Consider the following 25641-nt stretch of genomic DNA (forward strand, 5'->3'; position numbering starts at 1 on the left):
TTGGATGGCTGTGGCAAAAGCATTTTTTTTAGGTTAAATGTGTGTTTTAACACTGTGAAGGAGGAGGCATTTGTTTGGAATATGGAAAGTTGCTTTTGGGTGTGCGCCAATGGGAGAAACACATTGGGTGTTATTTATGAAAAATTAAACACAACGTAGTTAGAAACGTTAACAGTTTGTTGCAGAACGGCGGGCCAATGCACTGAAAAAATTTGTGTTTGTGATTTTAACCGCAAGTAGAGAGGCACCCTGGAGTAGGTGGTCCTCCAAACACGTGCAGAGGTATTGGTAAACACATGGGCTTTAGTGGGAGCATATTTTAATGCCTTTCCTTTTCAGCAGATGTGTTGACCTACCTTATAAAAGCGGCTTGGCACTGCCTTTTTTTTACACACCATTTGAGGGGGCTTTATAGGCCACAACTGCCAAGTGTTGCCCTTTGCAATTCATATGTGCTCGTAGAAGATGTAGTCAGCACAGCACATACCGCTTAGCCATGTTATTGGAGGGAGCCACCTTGCACACGTCGCGATGGACCACCCAATTTTAGATAACACGTGATGCCAGCTGGGACTGCGCTCTTCCCTTTACTCGAGGGTGTAAGCTTAGCCACACCCTCCTACTGCCTCACCCAAGATCTATGGATCATTTTCTGTCCTTTATGCTACTTCCAGATTCATGCTCAGAGTGGGCACTTTGGAGAGTTTTTAAAGTATTTAACATAATAGAACTGATTCCTGGAAAAAATATTTGTTTGTATTTAAAGTCAGTTTTATTCACTTATGACTGGATCATGGCTCTGCCCCAAGTAAGGAGGGAGGTGCCCCATGTCAGGACAGTGGCAGTCCTAGGAGGGCATGCTGGGTGTGTACAGGGAGGTTTGAGACAAGTGAAAATTACTGATGAAATGTGTGAGATTCAGTTCTCTAAGGGAGTTTGAGTCTCTGGATTGGACTTGTGTGTTGCATGCTGTCTGTGGGACAGATTCTGATATATTTAGTTGTGCTGAGAAGTACCTTACACATGAGTAAGGGGGGAGGGATAGCTCAGTGGTTTGAGCATTGGCTTGCTAAACCCAGGGTTGTGAGTTCAATCCTTGAGGAGGCCACTTAGGGATCTGGGGCAAAAATTGGTCCTGCTAGTGAAGGCAGGGGGCTGGACTCGATGACCTTTCAAGGTCCCTTCCAGTTCTAGGAGATTGGTATATCTCCAATTATTACCTATTACCTTTATGAGTGCTCCCACTGATTTCAATGCAACTGCTTGTAGAGTAAGGCACTACTCAATGTGAGTAAAGGTGACAGAATTTGGTCCTGTGTATATAATATTATGTATGCCCTGTATGTCAATATAGAAATGGCAGCTGTCCAAAGCTCTGCACATCCGCACAGCACATGGTTTTGCTAGGTATGATCACAAAGCAAAAATTCTTTAACGTTTTCCCCTCACATGTTTTCACTGTTTTTGTTTTTCCCCGCTAGTTTTTTTTTTATTGATTTATTCATACATGACATTTAAGGCTCCAGGATTCCATCGATCCATCTGCCTTCCCATGACACCTGAACATTGATGAGGCTTTTGGTCATTTCAGCCAGCTTTATCTTCCATGCACAAATGCATGACAGCTTAGTTCTTCAGGAAGTTAGAATTAAAAGAAAAAACTGGATTGCTGATGTCATACTGAGAACAAACTTTGTGTTCTCCTTTAGGAAATGAGTTGTACTGGGGATTTGATCAGTAGGAGACTGTAGTACTCACTTCCCTTCCTTTGTAGATGATGTACAGGGGTCTCAGGCTGACTTTTGCATCCTGCCAGTACAGTTGAGTTAGAGGGTATGCCGTTTCTCACCCCTCCGTTGAGAGGAGGGGATGTCAGGAGGATGTAGTCAGGTGGGAAGGTGCAAGAGGGCTCTTGCCACTGGTGGAGAAGTCAGAGGGAGGACTTTGGGATCTGCTGTATGTGTTAGATCAGGGTGTTGATACTAGGGAGGGTCATCTTTAAAGGTGTGCGGAATGGAGGGGAGCAGGTGTCTCACAGCAAAGCAGTTGGTAGGGAAAGTTGAACTTGCAGACAGATGCTGGGAGAGCATTCTGACAATGTGGGCTTACTGCATATGCCAGATATGCCTGGGGGAAGGCGTGTATAGTAGTGAGCTGGAGCCGGTTCCCACCGGTTCGCGGGAACCGGTTGTTAAATTTAGAAGCCCTTTTAGAACCGGTTGTCCCACGCGGGACAACTGGTTCTAAAAGGGCTTTTAAATTTAACAACTGGTAAAGCTCCAGCAGCTCCCTGCCCTGCCCCCAGCCCTGCCTCCAGCCCCAGCCCCTCACCTCTGCCTCCTCCCCTGAACGCAGGAAGCCTGGGAGGGCTGAGAAGGGCGGCTTTGCGCAGGTGAGTGTAGGGGGGAGCGAGGAGGACTCCGGGGAGGGGTGGCGCGGCCCAGCTCCCTGGCCTCGGCCAGGCGGCGCACATCGGCCCCGGTTCCGGCTTCGGTCCTGGCTGGGTGGTGTGGCCCGGCTTTGGCCCCAGCGGCACAGCACGGCACGGCCCCGGCCCCGGCTCAGTCCCGGCCCAGTTCCAGTGGTGTGGCCCACCTCTGGCCCCGGCCCCAGCCAGGCACCCCGGCCCCGGCTTTGGTCCTGGCCGGGTGGCGTGCTCCGGTCCCGATGGCACAGCACGGCTCTGGTCCTGGCGGCGCAGCCTGGTCCCGGCCCAGCTCCGGTCCTGACTCCGGCTGGCTGGGCAGCATGGCTCTGGCCCGGCCCCGGATCCGGCCAGGCACCCCCAGCCGAGCGGCCCTGGCCGAGCGGCTCCAACCTGGCACAGCACCCCCGGCCTGGCCTCAAGCATGGTACGGGGGCAGGGAGCAGGGAGAGGGTGTTGGAAGAGGGCAGGGGAGTTCGGGGGTAGGTGGATGGGAGTTGGGGCAGAAAGGAGTCGGGAGGTCAGAGGGCAGGGAACAGAGGGATTGAATGGGGGCAGGGGTCCCGGGGGGCCATCAGGCATGAGAGGAGGGATTGGATGGGGCGGCAGGGGGCGGTCAGGGGACAGGGAAGGGGGGTGGATGGGGCAGGAGTCCCGGGGGGTGTGGTGTCAAGGAACGTGGGGGGTTGGATGGGGCAGGAGTCCCGGGGGGAGCCACAACCCCCTTGTGGGGTGAGGAGGAGGGAACCGGTTGTTAATTGTTTGGCAGCTCACCACTGGGTGTGTATAGATGCTGCATGCCCAGCTAGCATGGGTATAAATAACAGCGTAGACAGTGAGGTATGGCTTAGGCCAGTAGACTGCCCTACGTACCCAAACAGTGCTCTATGCTGCTGGCAGGGGGAAGGAAGCAGGGAAAGGCTCTGACCACTCCTCCCTGCCAGAGCCGTACTCTCAATTTCCCCCTGCCTGAGCCTTCCACTGCTACTTGTAGCTACACACCGTGGTGAGTGTGGAGGACACAGCCTGCCTTTCACTGTGGCATGTAGCTACACGTATCCTGCATGCTCTGCAAGTGTAGAGATGGTCTAAGGCTGACTCCATATGACTACAGCAAGCAACGTGAGCTACTATAGTATCCAAGTACTTCACTTGGTCCCTGCCCTCTACTTTGCCTTTAATAAAGCTTAATTATTAAAGGCTTCCTGACCTAGGGCTTCCTCAACACTTTTGTGCACCTACAGTACAGTGGAAAGGGCAGTGTGATAGTTTCATCTCTTCCTCCTTTGAGCTGCATAGCTTGAGATGTGTAATTCACAAGGCAAACTTCTCATGTAGGAAATTGTTCTCAGATAACGAGAGCTGGAAAGTAATCTTATCATAGAGGAACCCAGGAACAAAAGAGTGATTAGATTTCAAAGCAGAGTTGTATATGCTGGTGGCAGCTGTATAAGCCTTAAGGTGCCCAGCACTGAGGTAATAACTTCTGGTTCTATTTGCGGTAGGTTTGCTTTGTTTCTTTCTATATCAGGAACATAGTGTTGTGGAGACAAAACTATGAAGTGTTTGAGTAAAGCACATGCAGACACAGCTTCCCTTTATCTCAGAAATTCCAGAGTCGTCCGCGCATACAGCCCTCTCTCACCTTGTGTTCCCAACCAAGATGATAAAAGGTAGGGCAGACTGCCTGCCTCTTCAGTTCCTTCTAACCACCACATGGTCTGGGTTGGAACCTTTATTGTCCTCAGCTCTGCCGTCGTTTCTGAAAAACATTAGTGTTTTAGCTGTAAATAGTTTGCCCTTTTAGATGTTTAATAGATTTAGTAGTTTTGACAGTTTTAATTGTTTTAGAATTAGTTTAGGCTACTGAGGTTGTTCTCCCATTTGCTTCCCCCCATACCTCATTCAGGCACCGGACTATGCCTTAGAACTCCAGGTTTCAAACGCTGCACCTCCTACTTGCAGTTCTTCTCGGTCAGTGACAACCACCATCGCTGCCTTAACTGCTTGGGAGAGGCTCACCTTGCAGCTTTCTACAGCATTTGTCAGTCTTTCCCCAGCCGTACCCAAGAGGCTCCATAAGTACCTCTTGGAGATGGCCATGAGGCCTCAATTGGACCCAGTCTTGGGGACCCCACCCCATATATCAGCCTGAATCAGTGAGGAGTGTGCCTCCTGCTGTTAAGTCGTCCTACTCTGGTGCTGGAGGATCTATTCCCAGAGACCCAGATCGGGGCCGAGTCAGGAGATCAGGAAGCACTCCCATAAGCGTGGGCCTAAATCTTCCTCTAAGTCCATTCCGAAGATACCAGATGTGCCTACGAGCAAACCCACCAGATTGGCCCAGGAGGATGTCATACATCCTAAGTCCCATAAACCTGTTAAGAAAACCCTGAAACATAGGGCTGTGCCGGCTCCATACCGCACTCCATCAGTACCATTGTCCCTGGCTCTTCCCAAGACACAAGGCACTGTAGCACTGCCGAAGGCAGACCACCAGCAGCTACCATCCTCATCACCAGCACTGGCAGCCCAGACAGAAAGGGAGGTCCGGATCCATGGCCATACCTCAGAACATTTTCACTGTCTCTGATCCTGAATCCCCTCCTCCATAAGACCCTCCATTTCCAGAGAGCTTATCTCACCACCTAGAGACCTGCCAGAGGGACAGAGCTTATCACCCCTAACATACAGGACTTACACATCCCCATCAGCACTGCCATTGGAACCTGAGTCTGCCCTTTTTCTCCTCAGGAGACTCAGAACCATCAGAGGAACCACTCCTCCTGTACTGCCACTCCTGAGGAGACCCACAACCTTGGCACCAACCAGCGCCTCACCTGGTTCAGAATCATTGGTACCCCATGCCATGGGGACCCCCAACACCACCTGTCAATCCCACCTACTGGCTATATTGGGGACCTTGGCACCAGTATTCCCCTTCACAATCTATCTGATCCACTAGAGAGTTGCCACCTGCTTCCCCTACAAGGGGGACCATTGAATTTACCCCCAATCTGATGGAAAAGGAGTACTACATTCCAATTCCAGTGGTTCTGCTGGAACTGATCAAGCTGCCATTATCATCAATGGATGAAGCAGTGCTTTAGGTATTCCCTTCCCCCCCTCCCTCCATCCCCTTAGACAGTTCCAAGACCTTCTCCGTAGAGTTGCCAGTAACATCAGCTTCCACTAGAAGAGACCCAGGACTCCCAACGCAAGCTCTTGGACATTCTCCACCCCTCTGGACCTATAAGAATAGCCCTCCCTGTCAATGAGGTCATACTGGAGCCAGCCAGGACTGTGTGGCACATCCCTGCCACCTGTGCCTCTACTCCCAAAGGAGCAGAGAGACATAATTATGTACCAACTAAGAGTTTAGAGTTCTTGATCTCTCATCCAGCTCCCAACTCATTGGTGGTTCAGATCACTTCAGAAAGGTCCAGGCAACAACACACCAGTTCTACCCCTGCGGACAAGGAGAGTAAATGCCCAAACCTGATCGAGAGAGGCTTTCTTGCCCTCCAGTCTTCAGTTCAGGATAGGCAATTATCAAGCGCTACTGCTAAATATGATTTCCTGAACTACGCTGAGTTTGAGGAATTCGCCAAGAGCCTCCCACATCAGGATTGTTCTCATTTTCAGGCCCTCATAGAGTAAAAAAAACTAATAGCTAGTCTGCAGTTGATGCAGCCGATACTTCCTCTCGAGCCCTGGCTACCACCCTCATTACGTGGTGGGAGTCCTGGCTCCATGCCTCAGGTTCCCCAGGGAGGTCCAGAGTACCATTGAGGACTTTCCCTTCAATGAAACTCACCCCTTCAATCAGAATATGGATGAGTCCTTACATACTCAGAAAGACATTAAGGCTACCCTTTGACCCTTGGGTATATACACACCTTCCTGCACCAATCCATCTCACTGAGATACAGGACCCAGCATTTCTACCATCAGAGACCTTACGAACCACTGTGTAAAAAGCAGAGATTCAAAAGTCCAGGTTCCCTATGCCATCTGCACCAGCCTTGATATCCCAATCCCAGCCCCCGACTCAATGGTATTTTTGACACGGCCTTGAGAGCCGTGAATCACTGAGAACAATACCTCCCAATTCCAATACTCCATTTGGAGGTCATTTAGCACTCTTTTTCGACACCTGGAATGTGATAACAACGGACAAGTGGGTGCTGAATGTCATCCACTCTGGCTATACAATCAAGTTTGCAATGCTACCACCTCCGAAACCCTCCTCCCCATCCCTCTTTGGGGACCACTTTCATGACAGTATTCAAGGAACAATAGAATGCATTCCTCTACAATATCAAGGGACAGGTTTTACTCAACCCACTTCCTCAGACTCAAGAAGGGTGGGTGGAGATCAATCCTCGACCTCTGCCACCTCAACCACTTTATTCACAAACTCAAATTTTGTGTGGTTATATTAGAATCATAGAATATCAGGGTTGGAAGGGACCTCAGGAGGTCATCTAGTCCCACCCCCTGCTCAATCCCCAACTAAATCATCCCAGCCAGGGCTTTGTCAAGCCTGACCTTAAAAACCTCTAAGGAAGGAGATTCCACCACCTCCTTAGGTAACCCATTCAGTGGCAGTGATAATTCCATCTCTAGAAAAGGGCATATGTTTCACAGCTCTTGATATGAAGTATGTGTACTTTCATGTCAATATTCATCCCACCCACAGGCAGTTTCTCAGATTTCCAGCGGGCTGAGACCATTTCCAATATAGAGATTGACCCTTCGGGATAGCCACTGCCCCCAGAGTCTTTACCAAGGTATTTTCTGTAGTAGCAGCTCACGTCAGATATCATGGCCTCCTTGTTTTCCCTTACCTCAATGACTGGCTCCTTGCTGCCAGATCTTGCTGGAAAGCTGTTACGCCAACCTCTATGATGCTCCGTCTCCTTTCCTCACTGGGGCTTAGGAAGAACATCAAAAAATCTGTTCTTACCCTCACACAATCTTTGAACTTAATCGGGGCAACCTTGAAGTCTATCACTGCCAGAATGTATTTGCTCACAGACAGGATACAGACCATGAATGACATCATAACTTACATCACGAGCAACCCTCAAGTAAAGGTCAAAACATGTTTGTCCCTCCTCAGCCACATGGCCTCATGCCCCTATGTCACTCCATTCACAAGACTCCATCTTTGTTGCCTTCAGGCACGGCTACAGTTGGTTTACTCCCCAAGCTGCCAGTCTATGAACTTCACACTGACCTTCCCTCCAAGGAACTGTCTTCCAACGTGTGGTGGACAAATCCTCATCCCGTATGCATAGGGGTCTCCTTTCTCCCCTCTTCACTGGACAAGCCCATCATTACGGATGTGTCCCTACTAGGTTGTGGAGCCCATATGGGCAACCACATAGCACAGGGAAGGTAGACGTCTTGAGAGTCCAGAATGCAAATCAATGCCCTGGAACTACAGGCGGTAGGGAAGACCTGCAAGTCCTTTCTTCATTTCATCCGCTCTCACCATGTCCTCATAATGTCAGACAAAATCTACATCAACGAACAGGAGGAGCAAGATCTGCCTCCCTGTGTGCAAAAGCAGTCAATCTCTGGAGCTGGTGCATCAGCAATCAGATCACCCTATCTGCATCCTACCTTCTGGGGACACAGAATGTGCTCGCGGACTCCCTCAGCAGGCACTTTGCAATTGACCACGAGTGAGAACTTCATGACACTGTGCTTAATGATATTTTCACTCAATGGGGAAACCAAACCAGGGATCTGTTTGCTTCCCAGGCCAACAAGAAGTGAGTCTCATTGCTCCAGAGGAGTCCTAGGTTACTGCTCCCAGGGTAATGCTCTCCTTCTTCCCTGGTCAGACCAGTTCAACTGCGCCTTCCCTCCTCTACCGCTTCCGCCACAAGTGGTACACAAGATCTGATAGGACAGAGTGACAGTCATCCTGATCATCCTTTTCTGGCCCAGACAGTTTTGTTTCCCCAACCTCCTGCGCCTGTCATCTCATCCCCCGATTACCCTCACAATATTCCCTGAGCTTCCAATCCCATGCAATGGCAGGATGAGACACCCCAATCCCCTGCTGCTTCATCTCAGGGCGTGATATTTGGATAGTCATCAGCTCTACAATAGGCATGCTCCTCTCTAATATCAGAAAGGACTCAACTAGGAAATGTTACCAATCTAGCTGGAAATGCTTCTCATCTTGGATGCAGCAGAGAGGTGTTCTACCAGAACTATGGGTATCCCACTCATCCTAGACCAGAGGTCGGCAACCTTTCAGAAGTGGTGTGCCGAGTCTTCATTTATTCACTCTAATTTAAGGTTTTGCGTGCCAGTAATACATTTTAACGTTTTTAGAAGGTTCTATAAGTCTATAATATATAATTAAACTATTGTTGTATGTAAAGTAAATAAGGTTTGTAAAATGTTTAAGAAGCTTCATTTAAAATTAAATTAAAATGCAGAGCCCCCCGGACCGGTGGCCAGGACCCGGGCAGTGTGAGTGCCACTGAAAATCAGCTTGCGTGCCACCTTCGGCACACATGCCATAGGTTGCCTACCTCTGTCCTAGACTATATCCTATCTCTGTAGACATTGGGCTTATCTCTCAGTTCCCTGCAAGTCCATTTGATGGCTATCAGTGCATTCCATCCTCTTACTGAGAGCTACACTGTTTTCGCGTACCTGCTAACCACTCAATTCTGGAAAGGCCGGAAAAGAATTTCCCCCCTCCTTGAAAGATGACGCCCCAAAGGTACCTGAATCTCATTCTTTCAGTTCTGATATGGCTCCCCTTTGAAGCCTTAGTGACTTGCTCCTTGTTGCTCCTCTCCATGAAAGTCTTTTCTCATAGCCATCACATGGGCAAGGAGAGTTGGTGAACCTGGAGCAATGATGGCACACACTCCATATACTATATTTCACAAAGATAAGGTTTCTTTACACTTACACCTCAAATGTATCCCTAAAGTGGTTTTGGAATTTTATCTTCACCAATCCATTCATTTACCTGTGTTCTTCTCGAAACCACAAGTGTTTGCAAAAGAGCCTGGGCTCCACTCTTTGTTCAGCAATCTTTGGCCGTTTACCTGCAGAGAACGAGATCATTCAGAAAGTCCCTGAGGCTGTTTGTTGCTATAGCAGAGAGTCAGAGGTCACGCCATCTCCACCCAGCGAATGGCCAAATGGATATCTGGTTGCATACTACCCTGCTATCAGCTCTCAAACCTTCCCCCCTGCTCCCTCATGGGGGTACAAGCACACACCACAACTATAGTCTTTCTTCAGGACATACCCCTCCTAGACATTTGTAAAGTGGCCACATGGAGCTCCGTCCACACATTTGCAAGACATTACACTTTGGTACAAGACTCGGCTGCTGACGCCTCATTTGGGACGGGCAGATCTCCGCTCGCTCCTACTATCCTCATCCTCACACCATCCACCTATTTAGGTATTGTCTGTCAATCACTTACAGTGGAATACAATAGGGACCATAACTCAAAGAAGATGATGAGGTTACATATCTGTAACTGGAGGTTGCTCAAGATGTGTAGTCCCTATATATATTCCACTACCAGCCTTCTTTTCCCTCTGCTTTGGATCTTATCTGATTCATGGTGGAGAAGGAACTGAAGAAGCGGGAGGTCCACCCCACCCTTTATCGCTTGGGTCAGGAGCACGAGGCATACCAGGGCACATGTGTGGACCAACAGAGACTGCTTTCAAATTCTCCAACTCCAGGCACACGATGCAGATACGTAACCCACAGTGGAATACAGATAGAGACCACACATCTTGAAGAACCTCCAGTTACAGGTAAGTAACATCCTCTTTTATATTAGGTGCTGTTAGCATCAAACTCCATTATCCTGTGGAGAGGTGCGTTCTAGCCTCCTCTCTGCAGCTGTTATTTAACCAGCTCTTGTTATGCTAATTTATATCTTTTTTTTCTGTACAGTGCATGTGCCCAGAGAAACTGTGGCAGGGGCATCTGAAAAACACTGAGTTCTGGCACAGGGCTCCCTGTATTTATTACTCTTAGTCCTGCTGCTGCTGTGATAAACCAATTATATTTTCAATACACCAAGCTGACTGATGTAAGCTATGCACAAATGCAGTAGCCAGACCTCTTTTCCAAGAACTGTTACTGCTTTGTCCAGAAACAGAGCGTGGACTAATGGTTAAAGCAGTGGACTGGGAGCTCAAGACTCCTTGCTTCTATTTTCAGCTCTGTCATTGACTCATTAAGATTTTGAGGACTTTTTTGTGCCAGGTTTTCCCATCTCTCCAGTGGGTATAATATATCTATCTGTACTTAACCTCACACATATGTTGTGAGGCCTAATGAAAGTTTGTAAAGTGCTTTGGGATTCTTAGATTAAAGATGCTGTAGAAAGGCAAAGTTGTTGTTGTTGTTACTCTTATCACCGTACATGGCCATAGTTTGTAAGGTTGTGGGAGACGTTTAATTCAGATGCTTTAGGCCATTGTATAGCCCATTTGAGTCTCCTTTGGGCAATTTCCTTTTCAATATACTCTCTCATCTAATTACTTCCAGAACTTTGTGTAGCAGACAGTATTGCCAAATCCAAGATGGCTTTTGGTAGAGACACAATGCAGTTCTGCAGCATCCCTGACCTTGATTTTATCTTAAATGATGATTTGAAAGGAAATGGTACCTGCTTATTTCACCTTGATGAGTCTATTAGAGGAGAGTGAAGTAATGTGGAGACTCAGTTCTGAGTTATAATGGCTCTTCCCTTCCAAAACTGAAATGGGCTTTGGAAGCTAATACAGTATTAGATTGCTGCATCTCTGCCATGCTATGTCAGGAATCGCAGGCAGTGTGGAAAGTGAATGACCCTTCTGCTCAGCATATGCTGCCTTGTATGTTTTTATTCCCCCTGACAGAGAACATCCTATTGAAGTTTAAATGTAATTTAAGGAAGAGAAAATCTTAGCATGTGGGATCTGTTTTGTATTAATTTTGTTTCCCTTCAGTTCTCTGACCTCAGCACAGAGGCCAGTCTATATTCCTACTGACAGTTTAATCTGAAATGTCCTGCTCTATTTGCTCATTTTTCCAGCGAGCCGTAACTGATTTGTACTGTGACTGGGCACGTGTTTAGCATACACATGTGCTTGTCTCTGAAGGATTTTTTTTCCTTTTACCAGTTAAGCTCCTTCTTCACGCATTTAAAGCCTCTAACAAATGCTGAGGCATTTACCTCTGGGGACTTAGAAAAAGGCCTGATTTGTGACCCAGAATTTTTCTGCAAGACCTTCTGCCAGAAAGGCGAAGTTAGCGCCACATTGATCCCCCCCATATGTGAAACTCCAAATTTGAAGTCAGTGGGCCCTGAGAATACTGAGAACATACCTTTATCCACCCCTCACACCATGCTTCTTCCCAGAAAATAAGAGTGTAACCTATTTGTAATTATCGCTAGGGGGACGAATAATACTTTGGACTTGCAGCATGTAACACCATTTATCAGAGGTCCCTCAAGCACTTTGCAAGCATTGACCCTGAGAGGAGGACTGCACCCCCTCTACAGGGAAACTGAAGCCCAGAATGGTTAATAACTTGACTTGTTCAAGACAGACAACTAATTAGAATGAGAGCTGAAAACGGAATCCAGGAGTCTTACTCCTGGGTTCTTTGCACTAATCATTTAGACCCATTTCCTCTCAACCAGAGGAATTCCTTAGGGATGCCCTTTGGAATAATCCTGCAGTAGCTTAACATGTAGGGGAGAGGTGGAGCGAGAAGGAAAGAGTCCTGCATGTGCTGGGGGCAAGTGTAAGATATAACTGAGGGAAAGCACTATTGAAGTATGCCCATACAAATGGCTTTGATGTTAAGGACAGCTGTCTGAGAGCTGTATGGTCCTTTCTGCGACCTAGCTCACCCCCCAGATCTAGCTAAAGTAATGTTGGCCTGAGTTACCCGACCTTGATGGGAGTAATGGGTGCTCAGCCCTCTGGCAGTTAGGAGAACAAGGCTTTCCTAATGCAGTGCACATCTCTGCTACTGGTGGTATGTGCAGTGCTGGCTCAAGTTACCTGTGTCCCTCCACAGTGGGTATGTTGTATTTGTTGGTGTCACCGTTAAACAAATAAGGATCCCATGTGAAACTGCCTGATCCCACAAGAGGTGTGCAGTCACTGTTGTGCACTTCCTTTCATCGTGGTGGTGTTGTTAGCTAAATGAAGGTCTTGCTCCTGACTTGAATTTTTACTATTCTGTCATAATATGCAGATGGCCTACTCTGTGTGTATATAGGGTAAGTGCTAGCTGTTAGCGAACAGAACACGTGCTGCTTGGCTGACTGCCTCCTTCTGCATGCAGCTTGCTTTGGCAGGCTGCCCTGGCTTATGTGGACTGTAGGTTTTGACGATCCAGCTCTGACTAGCTGTTGAAAAGTTTCATGAGGTTTTTTTAATCAATAAATTAAATAGCAAAGCTGCAGTCAGCCTTTCACTCTTGGGGGTTGGGAATTGGAAGCATCATCCGGTCAGTCTCTTGTGAAAAAAGCGTAGATCAGCATGAGGGTCTATACACAGTCCCTTCAAAGCAACAAAACCATACTCACCACTCTCTTTTACAGGCCCTTGCTTCAGAAGGGATGCCTCTGACCCTTTCATTGCTGGGGTAGCTAACTAAATGTATAAAGGGAAATCCCATTCATTTTGTCTGGGGTGAGGGTGTGGGTCCTCCGTCATTACAAGGCATATGGGTGATGTAGCTTGTCCATAGAAATAATATGTATGCAGTGTTGTAGCTGTGTTGGTCCCAGGATATTAGAGAGAAAAGGTAGGTGAGGTAATGGTCCAATAAAAGATATTACCTCATAGAAATAATACTAATGTTGACCCAGGAGGCTCAGGGAGCCATACAACAGAATAAAAACAAATCCAGAGTGATAAAAACAGAATCAAATCCCACCCTCCTCATACATACACACATGAATGAGGGTATCTGATTATACAGGGAAAACCAGAGGGGTTAGAAGGGAAGAACACAGACCTAGGGCCAGTACTGGTCTTTCTAAAAACCCTCTTTGAGAAAGACAAGCTTTAAAATACTTCATTAACGCATTTTAGAAAATCCACAAAGGCTGTGGATTTAAGCAGATAGCAAGTTCCACACTGCAGGACCTTCTGCTTGGCAAAAGCAACATTGGCAAAAGCAAGTTGCTGACTTCAGACATGAGGTTGAAGTGCAGAGCAGGTGTGTGAGCGCAGAGACTCATCAGTACCAGGTGCAGGGAACAAGTCTTGAAAGCAGCCACCATTTAGCGTTTTAAAACTGATAGGATTCTCTGGCAGTGGTGAGACCATCGCTAGAATACTCTGCTTAGTCCTGGGCAAGAAGGTCTAGTGATGGATGAGTCGGGAGGAAAATTCAGAGAGGAGCAATAAAAGGGTCGGATGCTGCCCTTGTTTACAACAGTGTGTCTCTACAGTGACTCCAATGAAGCCATTTTCACCAGTGTAACTGAGATGAGACTCCTCAAAGCATTCCAGCATTCAGGGAGATTGAGAAAGGCCAGGTCTACACTAAGAAATTATGTGACTCAGCTACATCACTCAGATGTGAAAAATCCACCCCCCTGAGCAACGTAGTTAAGCTGACCTAACTCCCAGTGTAAACTGCACTAGGTCGATAGAAGAATGTTTCCATTGACTTAGCTACTGCGTCTCGGAGAGGCTGATTAACTACATTGACAGAGGGTTTGGCTACACTTGCAGGTGTGCAGCGCTGGGAGTTAAAGCTGTCTTCGTACAGCTGTGTAGGGAAAGCGCTGCAGTGTGGCCACACTGACAGCTACCAGCGCTGCAGTGTGGCCACATTTGCAGCATTTGCAGTGGTGTTGGGAGTGGTGCATTATGGGCAGCTATCCCACAGAGCACCTCTTCCCATTCTGGCGCCATGGGTTGTGGGAAGGGGGCGGGTCATTCTGCTTCCTGTCCCAATGCCCCATGATGCATTGCTTCACATCCCAGCAATCCCTGTTTTTCCGTCCACGTTTGGCGCCATCTTGACTCTCTCAACGGTTTCTGTGCAGTGAGATTTCTGTGGGAAATGGAGCCCAAACTGCTGAGGAATATGCTGACGAGTCTCGCCAGCACATCACATTTGGCAGTTGAGCTATTCCTTAAGATCCAAAGTGATGAGGAGTCCGACGATGATAGCGAGTGACGTGACGCGTACGACACAAAATTACTTGTGGCATTCACGGAAGTGCTCTGCACCGTGGAACGCCACTTTTGGGCTCGGGAAACAAGCACTGAGTGGTGGGATCACATCGTCATGGAAGTCTGGGATGACGAGCAGTGGCTGCAGAACTTTCTGATGAGAAAAGCCACTTTCATGGGACTGTGTGCTGAGCTCGTCCCTACCCTGCGGCGCAAGGACACGAGATTGAGAGCTGCCCTGCTGGTGGAGAAGCGGTTGGCTATTGTAATCTGGAAGCTGGCAACTCCAGACAGCTACCGATCGGTCGGGAACCAGTTTGGAGTGGGAAAGTCGACCATTGGAATCGTGTTGATGCAAGTTTGCAGGGCCATTAATCGCATCCTGCTAAGAAGAACAGTGACACTGGGGAATGTGCAGGACATTGTGGATGGCTTTGCACAAATGGATTTCCCTAACTGTGGAGGGGCGATAGATGGGACGCATATTCCTATTCTGGCACCACCTCACCTAGCATCTGAGTACGTTAATCGGAAGGGGTATTTCTCCATGGTTCTCCAGGTGCTTGTGGCTCACCGTGGGCGTTTCATTGACATTAACACAGGCTGGCCCGGAAAGATGCATGATTCATGCATCTTTTGGAACACTGGCCTCTTCAGGAAGCTGCAGGCCGGGACTTTTTTCCCAGACCGGAAGATCACAGTAGGGGATGTCGAAATGCCCATTGTGATCCTTGGAGACCCTGCTTACCCATTAATGCTGTGGCTCATGAAACCATATACAGGGAACCTTGACAGGAGCAAGGACCGGTTCAACTACAGGCTGAGCCGGTGCCAAATGACTGTGGATTGTGCTTTTGGCCGTTTAAAGGGGCGCTGACGGTCTCCGTATGGGAAGCTAGACTTGGGGGAAAGCAGCATCCCCGCAGTTATATCCGCGTGCTGTACCCTCCATAATATTTGTGAAGGGAAGGGTGAAAGATTCAGTCAGGCATGGACCTCCGAGGTTCAACGCCTGGAGGCTGAATTTGCACAGCCAGAGAACAGGGCTACTAGAGAGGCCCAGCACAGGGCTGCAAGGATTAGGGATGCCTTGAGGGAGGAATTTGAGGCTGAAAACCAACAGTGATGTTTGGTGCTTTGCACGGGAGTGAAGTGCAGTGATTACAATGTTAGTAGGAATCTGTGTTTCCTAACCTGATTTGCAGTGCCTGTTTCTTTCCTGGGCTAAGGTATCTCTGACTTTCTGCAATAATAAAGACTGTTTTCAAAGCCAAGAATTCATTTATTGAAAAGAAAATTACTTCATTGACAGACACACAACTTTTTGGGAACCTAAAAGGGCAGGGGGGTGGGGTGGGGAACTGTACAGTCACAGGTTTGAATATGTCCTGTCTGGAGTGTTGTGCAATGACTGCTGCACTTCAGGATGGCTATACTGCATGGTGATGGGGGTTGAGTGCAGAGGGTAAGGGTCGTAGTTCTCAGGGCTGGTTGGTGAACGTACGGGTGTTGGAGGCAGCTGTTGGTGGTAAGAACCTGGATGCTGGGGAAGGGGGTTTTGAGCTGACATTGGGGCACAAGGGAAAGAGCTTTGGGACGGGGGTTGGGGGGTGGGCATGGTAGTGCTCTGCCTGCATGGCTATGAGCACCTGGATAGAGTCTGCTTGGCGCGCCAGGATGCTTAGCAGCTGCTTTGTGCTTTTCTTCCTGTCCGCTGCGTTTTTCTGGCGGATCTTGCTTTCCCTTTCCCTCCAGTCCTGCACTTTTTGATTCTCTGTGACAGAGTGCTGCATAACTGCTTGCAGCATGTCTTCTTTGCTTTTTCGCGGCTTCTTCCGGAGGTTTTGTAGTCTTTGAGACGTTGATAACACGGGCAGCCGAGATCTCGAGGTTGCTTCTGTAAAGGCAAAAAATGCAACACTTAACAAAGGCAGCATTGTTTATACCATACAGTTATTCCCACACAGTTCAGGAGTGTAACAGTCTTCACAATAGCATAATTTTCCCATCCCAAAGAGAGTGCACATAACCCACGGGAGCCCCGAAATGGTGAGTAAGGGGGACTGATTGCTTCAGGGCTCTACTGTCCTCGGGGTTTCTGTGCGTTACCTACACTGAACACTATCCCAACATTTTTCCACAGGATTGATCCTCCTGAAGATATCTCTGCTGCTGGTCAAGGGGGGGGAAGGGAATGATTGGGTTTGGGGAAAGCAAACAGCTGCCGAGGGCACCTACACTGAACACTATCCCAACATTTTCCACAGGAGTTGATCCTGGAAGATATCTCGCTGCTGTGGGTCACCTGGGAAGGGGGAATGATTGGTTCAGGGCTGTACCGGGGTTTCTGTGCATTGGGGAAAGCAAACAGCTGCCGGGGGGCACCTACACTGAACACTCTCCCAACATTTTCCACAGGAGTTGATCCTGGAAGATATCTCGCTGCTGTGGGTCACCTGGGAAGCGCGGGAGGGTCTTCTACAGCAATGCGGATTCCGCCCTGGCCCCTATGCAGCTTGCCTGTGTGCAGCAATGGTCCCCCCACACCTCGCAGCACAGTGGCGCAGATGCGTTAGCCTGACTGGGACAAGGACCACAGTGGCTCTCCCAATAAACCTGCGCAAGCGCATTGCCCACACTCTGGCTGAAACTTTTGAAGAGATTACCGAGGCTGATTACCGCGACGTGATAGACCACATCAATGGGCTATTCCACATCTAGGCATGCATGCATGCATGCAGCCCTAACCCTCCCTCCTCTCCCGAAATATTTCCATCATGAAAATAAAAGCCACTTACTGGGAACTCACTCCTCTGTTTGTCCTCCACCAAGTACCGGCTGCTGCAACTGGCTACCTTCCTCCTGGCTTGAGAAGAACTCCTGGCTGCATGCCTCCAAGGACTCTGGGGTGTCTCCCCCCACCCCAGTACCCTCACTCTTGCTTTCCTCCTCCTCCCCCCGCTCTGAAGTGTCCATTGTGGTCCTTGGAGTGGTGGTGGGGTCACCCCCAAGTATCGTGTCCAGCTCTTTGTAAAAATGGCAGGTCATGGGGGCAGCGCCAGAGCGGTGGTTTCCCTCGCGGGCTTTGCAATAGGCACTCCGCAGCTCCTTCACTTTAACCCTGCACTGCAGCGCGTCCCAGTCATGGCCCCTTTCCAGCATGGCCCTTGATATCTGCCCATAGGTATCGTAATTCCTACGGCTGGAGCACAGCTGGGACTGCACAGCTTCCTCCCCCCAAACGCTGATGAGGTCCAGCAACTCACCATTGCTCCATGCTGGGGCTTGTTTGCCACGTGGAGCCATGGTCACCTGGAAAGATTCACTGATTGCGCTCCACACCTGGCTGAGCAAACAGGAAGGGGATTTTTAAAATTCCCGGGGCATTTAAAGGGCAGGTCACCTGAGGCCAGGGCAGTAGAGTTTGAACTGATGAGCAGAGTGGCTGAACAGGCATTCTGGGATACCTCCGAATACCTTTGGAGGCCAATAACAGCGCTTTTGGTGGCCACACTGGCGGAGCAGCGCTGCATCAGCAGCACTGTAGTTGTTATTCCCCAGGCCGAGGTGGAGTACAACCAGCGCTGTAGCCAGGGAGATACAGCGCTGTATGTGCCTTGCAAGTGTGGACGGTGAGTGAGTTGCAGCGCTGTAAAGCCACCACCAGTGCTGCAACTCTCCAGTGTAGCCAAGCCCAGAGAAACTTCTCCTGTTGCTGTAGTGAGTGTCTCTGCTGAAGTGCTACAGTGGCATAGCTGCTGCTGGAGCAGTTTAATGTAGACATGGCCTTAGATGGAAAGAATTAAATACGTGTAGCTGTTTGAAGTACGTGTAGGATATGTAGCAAGGAGGGAGAGAATTTGTATAAAGTGATCCAAGGGGCAGTGACAGAAATGGGATGAAATTGAGCATAGGAAGTTTGTACAATTAGATTTATAGATGGTAAAAGAGTCTCCCAAGGGAAATGGCACTCACTTTATCACTAGGATATTTAAAACTAGACTGGGCAAAGCATTTGAAAATGTAGAGAACAATTCTACACTGGTGAGAGGATGGACAGATTGGTGCCTTTTTCATTTCTAATTTCCGTGTTTCATATAGTGTCACAGATGGTTTGTATAATGCACAAAACGTGTGCTTTCCTGACTCTTTTCCCTTAAGGGGTAATAGTTTGAATTTTCCTTTAACAATTCTGCTTGTCTGATACTGTGTTTTGTTTGTTTGTTTGTTTTCCTCCTTCTGATACAGGGGATGCTCCCAGGTGGGGATTATCAGGGCACTAATCGAAGCAGGAATCCCAGTGGATATGATTGGAGGAACTTCCATTGGCTCGTTCATGAGTGCCCTGTATGCTGAAGAGCGTAGCTATAATCAAATGAGGATCAAAGCCAGGCAATGGGCAATGGTAAGAACATAGAATATATGTTTGTTCTTTTCCACTTTTAATGTATAGGAGTTTTGACATTAGCCACAGCACACATGGCGACACAGAAGCAGCAGTTCAAGGTCAGAGTACAGCCTCTGGATGTTAGGAGAGGTGAAGAAGGGTGTTTGAAATGCCTCTGATGTGTGTTTTACCAATAGTGAAGGATGACAAGCTGCTAGTGCCTTATGCAAAAGTGTACACTCCAACAGAGCATGAGAGGCTTTATGGGCAAAGTATAGGATGCTTCCTGTAGGCAGAACTGGTGCCTACTGGAGTGAGGCATGTCAGCAGCTCTGTACAGAACCAATCTTCATAAATCAGGAATCTGATGTTTTGATCATCGAGTATATTTACCTATGTCTGTTGGAAAAACAGAACGCTCTTAGGGCACTTTGCTGGACTTGATCATATTTTGTAATATTACGCTGCATCAGTAGGACAAATGCCTCACTCAGCTGCCTTCTTGCTGTGGATCTGGCTTTTCTTTCTCTCATTGTACATGTGGGTTTGGGGTGGATGTGTGATAGGGAAGGATCACATTAATGCATTCTGTGCAGTGAATAGACAGTACAGGAGCTTGAATTTAAAGTAGGGCTGTCAAGCGATTAAAACAATTTAATCACAATTTAAAAAATTAATTGTGATTAATCGCATTGTTAAACAATAATACAATACCATTTATTTAAATATTTTTGGATGTTTTCTACATTTTCAAATATATTGATTTCAGTTATAAAACAGAATACAAAATGTACAATGCTCACTTCATATTTATTTTTATTACAAATATTTCCACTGTAAAAAAGAAATAGTATTTTTCAGTTCACCTAATACAAGTACTGTAGTGCAATCTCTTTATCATGAAAGTTGAACTTACAAATGAAGAATTACGTACAAAAAATAACTGCATTCAAAAACAAAACAATGTAAAACTTTAGAGCCTACAAGTCCACTCAGTCCTATTTCTTGTTCAGCCAATCACTCAGACAAACAAGTTTGTTTACATTTGCAGGAGATAATGCTGCCCGCTTCTTGTTCACAGTGTTACCTGAAAGTGAAAACAAAGTGTTCTCATGGCACTGTTGTAGCTGGTGTCACAAGGTATTTACATGCCAGATACGCAAAAGATTCATATGTGCCTTCATGCTTCAACCACCATTGCAGAGGACATGCGTCCATGCTGATGATGGGTTCTGCTCGATAACAATCCAAAGCAGTGCGGACCGACGCATATTCATTATCTGAGTCAGATGCCACCAGCAGAAGGTTGATTTTCTTTTTAGATGGTTCAGGTTCTGTAGTTTCAACATCGGAGTGTTGCTCCTTTAAGACTTCTGGAAGTATGCTCCCCACCTCATCCCTAGATTTTGGAAGGCACTTCAGATTCTTAACCCTTGGGCTGAGTGTAGCTATCTTTAGAAATCTCACATTGGTACCTTCTTTGCATTTTATCAAATCTGCAGTGAAAGTGTTCTTAAAAAGGGGTTCAGTCACAAATTTAATTAACACATTGTTTTTTTAACAAGCATCATCAGAATGAAAGCATGTCCTCTGGAATCGCGGCCGAAGCATGAAGAGCCATATGAATGTTTAGCATATCTGGCACGTAAATACCTTGCAATGCCAGCTACAAAAGTCTAGTGCGAACGTCTGTTCTCAATTTCTGGTGACACTGTAAATAAGAAGTGGGCAGCATTATGTCCCATAAATATAAACAAACTTGTTTGTCTTAGTGATTGTCTGAATGAGAAGTAGGACTGAGTGGACTTGTAGGCTCTAAAGTTTTGCATTGTTTTGTTTTTGAGTGCAGTTATGTAACAAAAATCTACATTTGTAAGCTTCACTTTCACAATAAAGAGATTGCACTACAGTAATTGTATGAGGTGAATTGAAAAATACTATTTCTTTTGTTTATCTTTTTACTGTGCAAATATTTATAATACAAATAATAATATAAAGTGAGCACTGTACACTTGTATTCTGTGCTGTAATTGAAATCAATATATTTGAAAATGTAGAAAAACATCCACAAAAAATTAATAAATTTCCATTGGTATTCTATTGTTTAACAGTGCAATTAAAACTGTGATTAATTTTTTTGAGTTAATCGTGTGAGTTAACTGTGATTCATCGACAGCTCTAATTTAAAGGAATGCCTCCCAGTCCATTTCTGAAGACAGGCTGTATGTTAATCACTCAAAGCTACCCATCAAGCAGCCAGTCTGTCACTCCAAACTTGTTAGGAATTTGGCACATTAGTCTCAGGATATTTGCCTAGTGCAGGAGGCAAAGGCGAGATAATCCTCCAAGCCCTGGAAAATCTTCAGATAAGGTATTTTGAAAGCACAGATGCTGGGATTCTCCTAAGGAGACAGACAAACCTGCACAATGATAGCATTGTAACACGCAAGGCCCTAGGCTGCCCAGAGAGGGACTGTTAAGTTTCCACTACCATGGTGGTAGGTCGGGTCTGTGTGAGTTCCCGAGGACTGCAGGGCTGAAATAGACACCCGTTGCTTCTGCATGTACACCAGCCCTACCCTCAGTGTGAATGTACATGTTTGCACAAGTGTTAGCTGGTGTTTATCATTGTTTCTTGTCTTTTTATGTGCTGGAGTCTGTTTTCTTTCCAAATCTGACCATATAACTTTCTCTCTCTCTCTCACTTTCACATGCTGTCATCTTTTGAGTAGAAGTGACTGACTGAGGTAATTCTTCTCTAAGCTAACTAAGAACCAAATGTCTGATGTAAGATGTAGCCCCAGTGTTCCAGAGGTCAGGTACTGCATTAGGGAAGAAAACATTGATTATTTTTTAAAATATACGAAACTCTGGGTTTTTTAGCTACACTTAGCTGTGTGCTGACTGTTTAAATAACAATTTATAATTTGTTTGGGGAATTAAAAACAACAAAAAACACCCACAAAACTGCCATACCACCAACCAGTGCCGGTTATAGATGACTGGGATCTTCCAATTATAAAGTGATTTAACGTATTTATTTTATTTCTAGTTTTCATATAAAAATTGTTTCTAATTTGTTTTTTCTAATGAAAGGAAAGTGACCTGATGAAGTTTCCAAGCTGGATTGAAACTAACAGTCCTCTTATATCTTGTGAGACTTAAAGTGGGAGACAGAGAAATCTGCAACTGGCATCTATTCTAACATTGCCTTTTGCAGGTAGCTTCTCCAGCTGTAGTCAGCTATGGGTTTGGCTACTTTCCCACACCTATAGCTTATTATGGTTCCACCCTCCCACCCAATTACAGTTCTAAAATTGGATGGACTGACAGTCATTAATTTAAATAAACCCTTACATTGTGGGTTCCTACCTTTACCAAATACACACACACAGTCACTTCAAGGGGAATGTCCATATAAGAAAGCCCACAAACTTCCCCACATTTTCTGCTTGGTTTTACTACCGTAGCAATCTCAAGTCCTCCTTTCCATCCCACTCTCCCTTTAAGTTCACTTGTTCCCTGCCCTCCCAACTCTAACTCTGCACCCATTTCCCAACATGCCATGATCACTGCAGCAGTCTTGCCTTCACAGCACCATCACTAGAGGGCAGGGCTGTTATTCTGGGACCCTATGGAGGGATTTAAGAGAGGTCATGAAGGTTTTGTGGATTAAAACAGCTCTGAGTAACTTCCTGTAACTGGATTAAAACAGCTTCCTGTAACTCTTACATCTCTGCAGTCTCTTGGAATGTTAGCTCAAACTCGGTGTCTTTAGAAAGCAGAGATTCTGAGCTTCTCGGTGATTACAGGTGCTGGATCACTAGATTCAGATGGCTGCAGAGGCTTCACAATTAAAATGGCACTCAGTAACTTTGTAGAAATAAACTTAATTTTAGTAAAAATAGATCAGACTTCCCACACCTCTTAAAGGGTTGGGAGGGAGCATGCTAATCTCCTCCAAGGCACACAAGTCTAACGTAAGAATGGCTGCTGGGTTGCACCTCCAAGAGAACTGAATTATAGTGGAGGGACAATTATCCTCTCAGTCTGAAAAGCCCTTTCTTTGCAAGCCTTTGAGATGAAGGGAGCTGTGTCTGTCAAATGTTATTTATCATCCAGATGGGATAGACTTTTAAATTGTACATGCAGATTTTAGTCTAGTTTTATTGATACTCAAAGCATATGTTGTCACACTGCTCATTCCTAGCATTGGTACTGTTCTATTCATCCAGTGTGGAGTGGCCCCACTTGCTACCCAGATTGTCTTATTCCTGCAGTGTACAAATAAAAACTAGGTGGTAATATCCTCAGAAATACTGATTTCATCTTATTATTGAAGTGTACTTTGAAGAGCTACTTGGGATTTTTATAACTATTCTGACAAGCACACACCATTCCACGTGCAAAACAGGAGTTGCTTAATTATTTAGGGAGATGTCAAAATGTGGCAAGATTAGAACAGGCAGTTCTGTGTGATGGCCTCTTTGCTGTGGATGGTATGCTGTGGGACTGGATCCAGCAAAATGATTTTCTGTGCCGCACAAAGCAGCGGAAGCCCAAAATGACAAACTTTTTAAGGCTATGGGAGTACGAATCTTCCAGAAATGGCTTTTCCATATACTTCCCCATCACACCACAAATTACAGCAGCTATCTTTCAGACCAAGACTTTGGAGTGGCTTCCTTCATTACCCACCAACACTGTTCTGGTGTCAGGAGATCAGAGTTGTTAGGGAGTTCATGAAATACCTTACTCTCCACGGAGGGCCTAATCTGAGTCTGCTACAGAGACTCAGCCAAACACCAGACACGCTCAAAGTTCCAGTATCCAAAAGCTACAAGACCACTTCTGCCCTCCCCACATGAGTCTCTGAGAAAACTTCTCCACTGGGCTTGCTAAGAGGCAGCAAAGAGGCCAGATAGTCAAGAACCAGTCAATGGGAGGATTAGTATGTTGCTAGAGGAGCACAGTCTAGAAGAAGATTTTTACAAAATCAACCTGATACATAAAGGCTAGAAAGCCCCTGTTCTGTGGAAACATCCTTTTTTTTTCTGCTGCCCTAGTTCCCATTAGGTGTGACTGTTGCAGGTTATGGTTGTTTACAACCACATGTTCTGGCTTTAGTAGCCTATAGGGACCTTATTATTTACGTTCTCTATTGTGATGTATTAAATAACTTCAACTGGTTTCTGTGCCACCAGCCCAAATGAGAAATGGCTGCGGAACAAAAAAGCTTTTAGGTATTTTTTGAAATTGGCATCTCTTTGCTAGTATGCTGGGGGGGGGAAGCGGGGACAACTCATAGTTTAATTTGATGGGATCTTTGGATATAATGGAACAGCCAATAAATAATGGCTTTCATTTGTTATGCTGCAGATGGGGTGTGAAACTCACAGAGCAGATCAATTATCTACTCTACTTCATTGATTCTGCTGTGCTTAGCAAATTACAGGTTTCCATATATATTTTTAAAGCTGATAATGAATCCACACTAATATTATATAAAATATATATATATGATCCATTTACAGTTCTTACTCTAGAAAATATTTTGATTTTATGTAGTGCCTATATGAGGTGGCTAAAATTTTTCCTATTATAAGGAGTTAGAGGTTGGAAGAGAAGTGACTGGGCACATGCTCCACAGAGCCATGCAAACAGGTTCTGATGAGAGGGGAATTGTTAGCCAGGACACTGAGGGTACTAGCCACTCTCTGGCTCCCATGCGGGATCTTTGCAGCCTGACATCACAGCCAAACGTTGTTTTGCAGGACAAAGGAAGCCATTCCCTGAGGGCCACACTGGGGGGAGGGATAGCTCAGTGGTTTGAGCATTGGCCTGCTAAACCCAGGGTTGTGAGTTCAATCCTTGAGGGGGCCATTTGGGGATTGGTCCTGCTTTGAGCAGGGGGTTGGACTAGATGATCTCTTGAGGTCCCTTCCAACCCTAATAATCTATGATTCTATGATAAGATCAGGATTGGGTCTAAAGCCGGAGTCCCATTGTGGGACAAAGGGCAGATCAAATAGGGTCGGAGGGTGCTGTGAAAGTGACATAGCCTTCTGGGGAAGAACACTGATTACAGCACAGGAAAGCATTGCCTATGAGCTGGGTGAGGATTGCAGTGTGATGTCCACAAGTTGAGGGCCATATGTGGTGTTTTCATTGTGAGAGGCATAGAGCTCTCATTAGGAAGTAGAGAATTATTAGGTATAGCACTTTGCAAATCACTTCACATCCTACGCTGTTTCATTTCATTCATGTGCCAAATCTTCATGTATAACAACACATACAAATACAAAACAATGTAAACAAACACAAACCCTAAGAAGAGAATGCAGGCTTTGCCAAAGACATTGGCATGAATACCAGGCAAGGATACTAAGGGAAAAGAGAGCTCATTCTACTCTCAGGAGGTGGGAAAACTTCCCTGTGAGAGGTCCCAGTGAGTGATAGCACATACAGCTGAGAGGTAGCAGAAGTTGGTAGTCAGACATGAGTGAGTGCTCTTATGTTAGCTTCAAATCTAACACGGACATAGCACATGCCAAGGAATGTTTCTGGTGAACTGCAGAGTTTTTAAAAAGTCCCTGATCAGTAACAGGCTGTATGTAAACAAATGATA

General features: G+C 46.4%; 1 protein-coding gene across 8 annotated transcripts in view; it reads left to right on the top strand.

Moving 5' to 3' along the window:
- PNPLA7 (patatin like phospholipase domain containing 7) overlaps positions 1-25641 on the top strand; it is a 363329-nt gene that overhangs the window by 276045 nt on the left and 61643 nt on the right. For all 8 annotated transcript variants that reach the window (XM_039506224.1, XM_039506218.1, XM_039506223.1 and 5 more), the window contains one exon: positions 18875-19031. In XM_039506224.1, coding sequence (XP_039362158.1) covers positions 18875-19031 — 157 coding nt within the window. The remainder of the gene's footprint in view (positions 1-18874; positions 19032-25641) is intronic.

This window comes from Mauremys reevesii, linkage group 19 (assembly GCF_016161935.1).
Source record: "Mauremys reevesii isolate NIE-2019 linkage group 19, ASM1616193v1, whole genome shotgun sequence".
Classification (NCBI taxonomy): Eukaryota; Metazoa; Chordata; order Testudines; family Geoemydidae; genus Mauremys; species Mauremys reevesii.